Here is a 12,406-nt window from a genome sequence, read left to right on the forward strand (position 1 = left end):
AGCACAGGCTCTTAGGTACAGGTTCAGTGGTTGTGCTTAGATGCTCCGAGGCATGGGGTATCTTCTCAGACCAAGGATTAAACCCATATCCCCTGCATTGGCAGGTGGATTGTTTACCGCTGAGCCAGCAGGGAAGCCCAGGAGTTCACAGCCACAAGTAAATGATCCTGCCACATTGAAGACCGGGTGCAGCCTAATAAATAATAATAAAAAAACCCTCCAGTGATTACGAAGTACATCTAGCAAAAAGTAAGAGTCCTCTTCACAGGCTTCTTTCCTAATCCCCTGGTTTCACTTAACAAACAGGCAGGAGTACGTACTTCCAGTCACTGAGTTTGTCTGCCTCTGTGTCTGTGCAGATGTTTGTGCATGGATCTCGCTCAGCTCTTAGGCCTTTGGATAGTACCCTTCTATGACTGTATTTACAGTTTCATAAACTGAGTTGGGGAATGTGAGATCTCTCTCAGTCCTCTATTTATTGTTCTGGTTTATATATATAGTCCATCATTATATGTTTGTGCTGCATTTTGAGTACTTTCTTCAGATCTTACCATTCATTTTATTATCTCTGCAATGTATCTGGTATGCTGTGAACCTGACTGGTAATGTAAATATAAATAATGTACATAGGTACGTAAGTATTTGTGTGTTTTTTGAAGGATGCTATTTATTTTCTTAGTTTGCATAATGTGCTTTCCTAGTCTCTCACTGTTTGGACATGTTTTAGAAAGATGTCTTTATTCCTCCTAACATATATATCTTGTAATTATAGTGTGTGGCGTTTCTTCACAGTTGATTCTGATAATGGTTACAAAGATTCATGGTGAATGTAGGAATGTTCTATTCATCCGGGTGTCACTAGAATATACTTAGCGCCTGGTACATATATACTTGCTTCAAAAAAAGTTATATATGTAGCAAATGGTTCAACTCTATATTGCAAATGTTTCTAGTTTAGCAAAAGGATTTAATGAAGACATTATAGAAACTTCTGATTTGTTGAATGATGGTTGACTGAACAGTTACAGAATATTTTGGGAAATAGGTTTGAACATGGCTAGATTTTGCTTCTATGACAATGTAGTTTAAAAAAAAAACCACCTCTGTATATAGATGTAGCCTAAATGGTAAAAGGAAAGAGAGCAGAACAACTTCCTTCACATGCCTTCTATTATGGTAACCAGAGAAACACTCTAGCAGGACTGTGTTGTTACAGGGATCACTGACACTGGAGGATGTGGCCGTGGACTTCACGTGGGAGGAGTGGCAGCTCCTGGCTCCTCCTCAGAAGGCCCTGTACCGGGACGTGATGCTGGAGAACTATAGCAACCTGGTGTCTGTGGGTGAGGACGGCTCCTCGGGTCCCTCAGAGAGTCCCCAGTCAGTGGCCTTTCTTATTTTGGCTTCAGCTTCTGAAAGCTCGTCCGTGTCCATGGTGCCCTGAAGTGGTACCTGAGTCTCAGTTTCCTCTCTGGTCCCAGACTAGAGAGTATGACGTGCCCTTCCCTGAGAGATGAGCCTTCTCTTGGCTAAGCTGCACACTGTGTACTTCCTAAAATATAACTCCATGCTGGCAGACCACAACCCAAGTCAAGAGCCTGTCTGTCTCATTTCCCATGAACAGGGTATCAAGCCAGCAAGTCAGCTGCTCTCTCCAGATTGGAACGAGGAGAACTGTGGCCCGTGGAAGACAAAGTCCACAGTCGAATCTGTCCAGGTGAGTGAGAGCACCAGCACTGGGTTGGCCGCAGGACTTACGTTCTCATCATTCAGAGATGTCACAGCCATGAGCGTCTGACAACATGGAAGCCAAGCTTCCACGACGCTCTCATAGAAGAGCTCTTTATCTTTTAGGCGTGTCAAAGAATGTCTCTGTTCTTGGATTTCATCCCTGTTTATTTCATCTTGATCTTGATTTTTTTTTCTCTTAAGTTTCTGTTTAGAATTCTCAAATCTTCCTGTCCTGTCCCCAGCACTGTATCACTGATGGTTGCTTCTGCTTTCCTTGCTATGAAATTATACCTTCCACGCCTCTCTCTGAAGAGACATGTTTAATTCTTTTTAAAAAATTTTGGCCACACAATTTTTTAGTCAGAACTTGTTTTAGGGAAATTTTTTAGTTCCCTGACCAGGGATCAAACCTGGGGCCCCTGCACTGGAAGCCTGGAGTCTTAACCACTGGACCACCAAGGAAGCCCCAAGATTTTTAGCACTATCTTCTGGCAACTGCACCTTCTTGCCCCTTTGGATAATATTTATTTCCAGTCCTAACATTCACATCATCTTTGATTGGCAGATAGGGTTTCAACATATAAATTGTGGAGGGAGGAAAGATAAACCCTTAAGGCAGTCTCTGGAACCTTCGATTTTTTTTCTTCATAGATGTGTGTTGGGAAAGCCTCAGTCTTCCTGTGTTTCTCCTCTGTTCTCTCACTGCTGCTACACTCACAGCACTTCTGACATCAGATATGTGTTGGGTTTTTCCCCATAATAAGCAGTTCTCTGCGACACCAGCTGTATGTTTGTGTGCTCAGTCGTGTCTGACTCTTTGCAACCCCATGTACTGTATAGCCCAGCAGGCTCCTCTGTCCATGGGATTTCCCAGGCAAGAATACTGGAGAGGGTTACTGTTTCCCTCTCCAAGGGATCTTCCCGACCCAGCGATCTAACCTGCATTTCTTGCATCTCCTGCATTTGTAGGCGGATTCTTTACCACTAGCACCCCCTGGGAAGCCTGGCACCAGCAGAATGTCGTACAATTTAACTCAGTTCTGACACTGTCTTCCTGGAGAAAGCATCAGATCCCACAGGTTAAGGGCTCCATCACACCAGACACCCCCCCTCAACTCCACTTCCAAACACAAGTCCAGGTTGTACCCTTTGCTTCTGACTCACTTGCTCTAGACTGGGGCTTCCAAAGACTCCCCCGTCAGGTTCAATTCATTTGTTGGAGCAGCTCACAAAACTCAGAGAACCATTGCACTTACTAGATCACCAGTTTGTTATGAAAGGATCTAAGTCAGGAACAGCCAGATGAAAGAGGTGCCCAGGGCAGGGTGTGGGGAAGGGGCTGAGGGACTTCCACAATGTGTCTAGGCATAATGCTCTCCCATCACCACCATGTGTTCAGCCACCCAGAAGCCCTCTAAATCCTGTAATTTGGTTATTTTTATGGAGACTTCATCCCCCTAGGCATGAGTGATCACTGACTTTGTCTCCAGCCCTTCTCCCCTCTCTGGAGAATAGAGGTGGAGGTGAGACTGAAAATTGGATCAGATCCAAGCATCTGATCAGGGTTTGGTCTTTCTGGTGACCAGCCCTACCCAGCATCCCCCACCCAAAATATAGGTGAAATAGAGCTTACAAAATGACATAGAATGAGAAGGCAATAGCCTGATACATAAAAGGCATAGGTGGGATTTAAGTAAAGATGATGGAGACCAAAGAATGAAGGTATGAAGTTGGAAACATGCTAGGTCTTGAGGGAACTGTTGAAAGATTAGCCTGAAGCCCCTTGAGGGCCGGTTTTAGGAGGTAATTGTACAGGAACAAGTGGAATGTGTACATGGATAAATAAAGTAAATGTTGGTCATATAACTTTTATTTCCAGGCTAACTGTTCTGGTCTTTGTTAGTAGAGTTGACCCTGAATAACACAGGTTTGAATGGGTCCACTTACATGTGGAATTTTTTCCCATAAATATGTAATAGAGTGCTATGCTATCTGAGGTTGCTTGAATCCTTGACTACAGAGGGATGTCTATAAAGTTGATCTTTATAAAGTTAAATTGGATCTTGACTTCGAGGAGGGTCTGTACCCCTAACCCCGTGTTGTTCAAGGGTCAGCTATAATTGAGGTATAGTGGTGGCGTTGTGAGTTTGGTTTATATTATCCTTGGATATGTAGTCTTACTTTTTAATTGGGTGGCAGTAGTGTGAGCTGTAGTTAAGTACATCCAATAGTTCTGAGACAAATGGCAGGTGAACTGTCAAGAGTCCTGAGATCAGTAGTGTGATCCTTTAGGATTCCTTAAATGATGGAAACCAGGATGAATATGTAGGCTGTTGAAAGAAAATGCTGTTAGTGGCAAGAGGTGGGCTTAGGGTTTGTTACAATGAAATGGAAACAATTTGGATATTAACATGTGTACATGTACAAAGGGTAAAAGAAAAAGGTGCCAGTTCCCTAGTATGAAATTGTGATATAAGATACATATATATCTTGGTCTTTGACCTTGGTTTAGCGGTCCTAAAACCCTTGTAGTTTCCTGAGTACAGGACTGCTTATTTCCCTTATTAGTATCAGTATAGTCAATGTTGAGTGCTCCTCACTGGGCTTTTTAAAACTCAAAGTCGTAAGACTTTCCTGTTGGTCCAGTGGCTGGGTCTCTGAGCTCCCAATGCAGGAGGCCTGGGTTTGATCCCTGGTCAGGGAACTAGATCCCACATGCTGCAACTTAAAAAAAAAAAAAAATACTATATGCTGCAACTAAGACACAGTGCAGCCAAATAAATAAATAAATATTTTGAAAAACCCCAAAATCTTAATGTTACAAAAACTATAAATTTCAACCCATGCCTTCCTCTACTTTCAGTCTACACTTTTTCCCAAATATCTCATCCTATCCCCTATCCTTAAATAATATTTATATACAGATGATTCCCACAGTGTTGTCTTCAGTGAGGACCTTTATCAGGATCTGTAAGTTCAGTTGAATTTTTCATGTCTGCTTTGAATATCCAGAACCTACCTGAAGGTTGATATGCTTTGAGATGCACTCTTGATTTAGCAACATTGTAAACCTCAGTGATAGTCCCCATCTCATTAAAAACCACTACTCATCTATCCAGTGGCCTAGGTCAGGTAATCAGGAATAACACTTGATTCCTTACATTTATCATAGCCACCATGAATGAACCTTGTTTTTTCTTTCTCTAGATTATATCCTAATTTTTTCCACCTGGTTCTCTATTGCTTCCTCAAACCACTTTTCACAATTTGCTCCTGCCTTCTTAATTGTTGCTTTAATGTTCAGTTTTACCCTAACTGGAATTTATGCTCAGTGACAATAAGGACTTTGTTTCTATTTCCTCATCACTGGCATAATGCTTGATACATAGCCATAATTTAATAAAGATTTATGGATGTATGAAAGTGTGCCACATCATTTGGAAACAAATAGCCCTCTGTCTTTGTTGATAATGAAAGTGAAAGTGTTAGTCACTCAGTTATGTCTGACTCTTTGTGACCCCATGGACTGCAGCCCTCCAGGCTCCTCCATCCATGGAATTCTCCAGGCAAGAATACTGGAGTGAGTTGCCACTTCTTGGTCCAGGAGATCTTCTTGACCCAGGGATTGAACCTGGGTCTCTTGTGTTGCAGGCAGACTCTTTACTGTCTGAGCCTCATAATAACTTGATTTTATTTTACTATCAGCATACTTTGTAAGTTCACAATTACGAAACAGCCAAATCTGTATTTGCTCATTTTGAATGCTCTAACCTCATCTGTGCCCTATTTTACCCTTTATTTTACCCTTTATTTATATTATTGTGTTGTACTCTTGTCCAGGTAATAACAAACATATTTACTTGAAGTTTATTCCTTTTTTTTTTTTTGAGTTAAGGTATAGTTGATTTTCAGTTTTGTGTTAATTTCTGCTATACAGTAAAGTGTTTCATTCTTTTTCATATTCTTTTCCATTATAATTTCTCACAGTATATTGAATATAATTCCCTGTGCTATACAGGAGGACATTGTTGTTTATCCATCCTGTTTATAATAGATTACATCTGCTCATCCCAAACTCCCAATCCATCCCCTGCTTCCCTTTTGGTAACTACAAGTCTGTTCTCTATGTCTGTAAGTCTTTCTGTTTCATAGACAAATTCATTTGTGTCATATTTTAGATTCCACATATAAGTGATATAATATCTTTCTCTTTCTGACTTACTTCACTTAGTTTGGTAATTTCTAGGTCCATCCATGTTGCTACAAATAGCATTATTTCATTCTTTTTTTATGTCTGGGTAGTATTACATTATGTACCACATCTTCTTTATCCATTTCAATGCTGATGGACATTTAGGTTGTTCCATGTTTTGGCTATTGTGAATTCTGCTATGAACATAGGGGTGCATGTATCTTTTAAAATTATAGTTTTTTCAGATATATGCTCAAGAGTGGGATTGCTGGATTGTATGGCAGCTCTATTTCTAGTTTTTTAAAACCTTCATACTGTTTTCCAGAGTGGCTACACCAATTTAATTTACATTCCCACCAACAGTGTAGGAGGGTTCTCTTTTCTACTTGGAGTTTCTTTAAACTGAGGTTCATAGTACTGTCTGTAAAGAGCCCACCTACCCAAAGGCATTTGTTAAACAGTTTCACTCTGTACCAAGTTCATGGGAAGGTTCATTCTTCTCTTCTTTCCTAGAAATGAGGAAAGATGACTGTCTTCTACAGGAGAACTTGCAAAATCAAAGCTGTCCAAAAAGAATGGAACAATGTCATGAACATAATGCACTTGGAAATGTTTATCAGAGCAAAAATCATTGTCCTTTATGGCAAAATCATGATATACTTTACTTACATGGGAAAACACTGAAGTCAAACTTAAGTTCAATCAGCCAGAACAGAAACTATGAAGTAAAGAACCCCGTTAAGGCTAATGTAAATGGGAAATTCTTCCTCCATGCAAAGCATGAGGAATTTCACAGTGAAAGTAAGCTTCCTGAGTGTGGAATTCCCATGAACACAAATTCACAGATCATTACATGTCTAGGAACTCAACAGATAAATAAACCTCATGTTTGCACTGAATGTGGGAAAGCCTTCATCAAGAAGTCCCGCCTCATCGATCATCAGAGAGTTCACACAGGAGAAAAACCCCACAGATGCAGTGTATGTGGGAAAGCTTTCTCTAGAAAGTCTAGACTCAATGAACACCAGAAAACCCACATAGGAGAGAAACAGTATGCATGCAATGAGTGTGACAAAGTCTTCCCTAAAAAGTCACGGCTGCTTATCCATCAAAAAACTCATACAGGTGAGAAGCCCTACATATGCGACAATTGTGGAAAAGGCTTTGTCAAGAAGTCTCGGCTCATTAATCATCAGAGAGTTCATACAGGAGAGAAACCTCATGGGTGCAGCCTGTGTGACAAAGCATTCTCCAGGAAGTCCAGGCTCATGGAACACCAGAGAACTCACACGGGAGAAAAACCTTATGAATGCACGGAATGTGACAAAGCCTTCCGATGGAAATCGCAGCTCAACGCACACCAGAAAACTCATACAGGGGAGAAATCATATATATGTAGCGATTGTGGAAAGGGCTTCATTCAGAAGGGCAATCTCATTGTACATCAGCGAACTCACACTGGAGAGAAACCCTATGTATGCACTGAATGTGGGAAAGGCTTCATCCAGAAAGGCAATCTCCTGATACATCAGCGAACTCACACTGGAGAGAAACCCTATGTATGCACTGAATGTGGGAAAGGCTTCAGCCAGAAAACCTGCCTCATCTCGCATCAGAGATTTCACACTGGAAAGACTCCCTTTGTGTGTACTGAATGTGGAAAATCCTGTTCACACAAGTCGGGTCTCATTAACCACCAGAGAATTCACACAGGAGAGAAACCCTACACGTGTAATGACTGTGGGAAAGCATTCAGGGATAAGTCGTGTCTCAACAGACACCGGAGAATTCACACAGGAGAGAGACCCTATGGCTGCAATGACTGCGGGAAAGCTTTCTCCCACTTGTCATGCCTTGTGTATCACAAGGGGATGCTACATGCAAGAGAGAAACGTGGCGACTCAGTCAAGTTGGAAGATGCTTTCTCAAAGCATCTCAGCCCATCACATCCAAGTGATATGGTACAGAGGAAAAGCCCTGTTAGTGTGGTGACTGTGCAGATGCCTTCTGTGGCAGTTCAGACTCCATCCCACAGTAATAAGCCCCTAGAAGATGAGAACATACCCCTTGTGGGACAGCTAGGCGGCAGATATGCACCCTCAGCAGGTAATAGAATTCGCACAGAAGAGAAACCTAGTGAATGTGGTAGCACCCTCAGTGGTCAATTATGTCATATTTTTGTCACAAAAGACACACAGGAATAAACTCATTGAATCAAGCTGGAAAACCCTTGAATAAAACCTTCTGGCTCTTTGTATGGCTGGCGAGTGTATACTGAGACAAATAGTATAAACACGGAGACTGGGAAAGCCTCTCATGGAAAGATAGACCCTAACAGGGCTTTCATAGGTCACATATGTCAGTGAGGTCATAGTTGGCATAAATGTAATGACTCTGGAGAAGTCCTTCCCCAGAAATAAGATTTCAGTAGGTGTCAGAGTTCACACTGGAGAGAAACCGTTGGACCTCTGAAGGCAGTAAATGGGTCAGTGGTATGTTCCTAGTCATCAGTTGGCAGAGGAAATCATGTAGAAATGAAACTCTGAACACACCAACTATGGCACGTCTTCAGCAAAATATCAGAAAGTGCATGAAGCAAATAACAAACCCTATGAAAATGAATCTTTTAGAGATGGCTGTCACAATTTTAACTTGATATATCAAATTGTAGGACAGTACACCTGGAATCAAATTCCTAATTTTGGTGTCAGTTCAGTTCAGTTCAGTTGCTCAGTCGTGTCCGATTCTTTGCGACCCCATGAATCACAGCACGCCAGACCTCCCTGTCCGTCACCAACTCCCGGAGTTCACTCAAACTCATGTCCATCGAGTCGGTGATGCCATCCAGCCATCTCATCCTCTGTCATCCCCTTCTCCTCCTGTCCCCAATCCCTCCCAGAGTCTTTTCCAGTGAGTCAACTCTTAGCATGAGGTAGCCAAAGTATTGGAGTTTCAGCTTTAGCATCATTCCTTCCAATGAACACCCAGGACTGATCTCCTTTAGAATGGACTGGTTGGATCTCCTTGCAGTCCAAGGGACTCTCAAGAGTCTTCTCCAACACCACAGTTCAAAAGCATCAATTCTTTGGCGCTCAGCTTTGTTCACAGTCCAATTCTCACATCCATACATGACCACTGGAAAAACCATGGCCTTGACTAGATGGACCTTTGTTGACAAAGTAATGTCTCTGCTTTTGAATATGCTATCTAGGTTGGTCATAACTTTGCTTCCAAGGAGTAAGCGTCTTTTAATTTCATGGCTGCAGTCACCATCTGCAGTGATTTTGGAGCCCCCCAAAATAAAGTCTGACACTGTTTCCACTGTTTACCCATCTATTTCCTGTGAAGTGATGGGACCAGGTGCCATGATCTTAGTTTTCTGAATGTTGACCTCAGTGACTCCTTAATTGAAAGGAAGGTGTCTCTGTTGCACTTCATCTCTGAAAGTTATAATGTGATACATTCCCCTCTGTGGGCTTCCCTGGTAGCTCAGATGGTGAAGAATCTGCCTGCAATGCAGGAGACCTGGGTTCGATCCCTGGGTTGGGGAGATCCCTTGGAGAAGGAAATAGCAACCCACTCCAGTATTTTTGCCTGGAGAATCCTATGGACAGACCATGGAGTCACAAAGAGTCAGACATGACTGAGCAGCTAACACTAACACTCCCCTCTTTGAAGGGACATGAGTCTTCTTTTCCCACCCAGGATCATTATATGGTTAGCTCTTGCATTTCTTCAGTTCTAACTTTACTCAGTTTGTTGTTTCAGCCTACCAAAGTCCTTCAAAGGAAATGAAATACGTTTAATCTGACAATGTAACCCAGCATGTTTGGATGTGCTTAACTTTATACATCTCACTTGGAGGAACAGAGCTCAAAATTCATGAATAATCTATCAGCGAAGCTCTGGCTCTAGAAGACAGTTCCCTTGCTATATACACACCATCCAGAAAAAAACTTTTTAACAACTCTTTCCCTTGACTTGGTCCTGTCCTGGGACCTAGAGATGATGACAGTGATGAACTTAAGAGGAAATTCTTTCCACCTTTGAGCTGGCAATTGTTTAAAGGCTAGATTTCATGCCTATGGTAATTTTACCCACAGTCAAAGATAACCAAAGTATGTGTACCCCTACATGAGTTGAAAAGGACATATAAGGAATGAAGTATTTCTGATAATTTTCTGTTCAAGGTGAAAGGTTGTTGCATGAAAGATGACAGGATTCTTGACCTCTGGAGGAGAGGAATTCAATCCGGGGCCAGTGACGAGGCTTGATCACTCATAGCTTTGTGTGACAAAGTTTTATTAAAGTATAAAAGTGATAGACAAAGCTTCTGATATTGACATCAGAAGGGGGCAGAAGGAGTGCCCCCTTGCTAGTTTTTCGCAAGCTGTTTTATGTCTGTTAGAAAGCTATTAATCAGATAAGAGAGACAGCTCAAGACTGAGGGAGTTTCACCAGGCCCCTCTCCCACAGTATACATTTTTTTGAGATAGGATGGAATGAGGTGTGTCATCCCCCAGCCATAAAACAATTGATATGAATACTGGTTTGTTGAGCTATTATAAGCCCAAGGTTTGAGAAAAGAAAAAGTTAGGTAGAACCATTTTGAAGAAAGGCAAATTCCAAAGCAAATACATAGTTTCATTAACATAGCTTAAGTAAAACATTTTCATAAGGAAAATGCATTGGTTAGCTCAAAGTTTGAGAAAAGTTCAGTTCAGGTAGAAACAGGTATCATCATGGCAACACAGAATTTTATGAGAAACCTTTTATTTTTGTATAGAGAAGGAAAAAAATCTGACACCTGCTGCTTAAGGGAGAGAGAAAAAATTCTGACACTTGCAGCCTATTTCCTCCCTTTGGAGATACCTGGCCTTCCTGCCTGTTACCCTCTCAAAGGGACATATTAGAAGAGAAAGGGGAAATAATTCACTTAATTTTACATAGAAAAGGGTATGGATACTTTTTAAAAAATGTTCACATTGTTCCACCTAGATTATAAATTGTTTGTTAGTTTATACATAATGGTATAGTCCCCAGTTCATAGCAAAATAGGAAATGAATTATATGTAGATTTGAAAATTTAATGATCTCAGGAACTAACCAAAGTTATTTTGTTGCTGAAGGAAAGGACCTATTGGAAAGCGATTCTCAGGGTCAGAATTATTGCAAGAAACCTTTTTGAATAGAGGTTCCTGTCAGAATATAAGATGGGCAGATCAGAGAAGGAACAGTGAGATATTTAATCCTAACGTCTTAGTGTGACATAATGATGAATGTATTTGGTCACTGCTCTTGGTTCCTGACACAAAGGTCATGAAACCCTTGGAATTTCCTGAGTGATGGGAGTGATAGGAACATCTTACACAGAACTGTTAAATCCCTTGGAATTTCCTAGGTGATAGGAACATATGCTCTCATAAAGTGACTCTGGGTGGGCTTCTGCCTATCTCTTAAGTGCGACTGGTCACCAGAAAGACCAAACCATGATTAGAAGCTTGGAACTTTCTACTTTATCCTCATATACTATGGGGATGGGAGAGGGGCTAGAAATTGAGTTAATAATTTTTCATTTAAATATATATATGTCATCATTTGAATTTCCTATCTTTAAAATGTAGCCATGAGTCAAGTATATATTTTTTAAAGGAAAGGCAACATACATATGTATATGTTTAATAATATGTGTAATGATATATACATGTTTGTCAAAAAAGGACCTTCCATATTGTGTTGGGGGGCTTCCCTGGTAGCTCAGCTGGTAAAGAATCCACCTGAAACGTGGGAGACCTGGGTTCAATCCCTGGGTTGGGATGATCCTCTGGAAAAGGGAATGGCTACCCATTTCAGTATTCTTGCCTGGAGAATTCCATGGACAGAGGAGCCTGGCAGGCTACAGTCTGTGGGGTCACAAAGAGTCGGACACAACTGAGTGACTTTCACTTTCACTATTGTGTTGGGGGGTCCCCAAGACCACCCTCATGTCTGATAATCTGCTAGAAAGACTGATAGAACTCAGAAAACTTGTTATCCTCCAGGTTACATGTATTATAGAAAGAATAGACACTAAAATCGGCAAAGGAAAAAGGAAAAACCACACCCACACTGATTTAGGGTGGAAGCTATAGATCCCATGGTGTCAGTGGACCTCTGCAGGGACTGGAAACTAAAATCAGGCCTGTGGGTTTCCTTCCAGCCTGCTGGGATCCAGCCCCAGATAAAGACTGGACATTGGGGTTCAGGGGAGCTCCTGGTTGGTGATACCCCCTGCCTGCCTGCTGTCACACATTTATGTCAGGAAAGTAACCCTCACTATTATATATAAAATAGATAACCATGGGAATTCTCTGGCAGTCCCATGGTTAGGACTCTGCCCTTCTACTGCAGAGGACACAGATTCTATCCTTGGTTGGGGAACTACTATTCTGCAAGCCTGAAGGTGTGGCCAAATGAAAAACATAACCAAGAGCCTATAGTATA

The 12,406-nt window shown here is 41.5% G+C and overlaps 1 protein-coding gene across 11 annotated transcripts in view; it reads left to right on the forward strand.

The window, feature by feature from the left end:
* Window positions 1-12,406, forward strand: part of LOC104983913 (zinc finger protein 432-like) — a 60,584-nt gene that overhangs the window by 32,818 nt on the left and 15,360 nt on the right. For 8 of the 11 annotated variants that reach the window (XM_010833446.1, XM_010833450.1, XM_010833454.1 and 5 more), the window contains exons 4-6: window positions 1,217-1,343; window positions 1,625-1,717; window positions 6,437-8,150. In XM_010833446.1, coding sequence (XP_010831748.1) covers window positions 1,217-1,343; window positions 1,625-1,717; window positions 6,437-8,127 — 1,911 coding nt within the window. In that variant the 3' untranslated portion in view covers window positions 8,128-8,150. Of the gene's footprint in view, window positions 1-1,200; window positions 1,344-1,624; window positions 1,718-6,436; window positions 8,151-12,406 lie in introns of those variants that run through there. The other 3 variants (XM_010833457.1, XM_010833456.1, XM_010833445.1) reach the window with 3 other exon arrangements.

The sequence above is a fragment of the Bison bison genome, unplaced genomic scaffold (assembly GCF_000754665.1).
Source record: "Bison bison bison isolate TAMUID 2011002044 unplaced genomic scaffold, Bison_UMD1.0 scf7180017863683, whole genome shotgun sequence".
Lineage (NCBI taxonomy): Eukaryota > Metazoa > Chordata > Mammalia > Artiodactyla > Bovidae > Bison > Bison bison.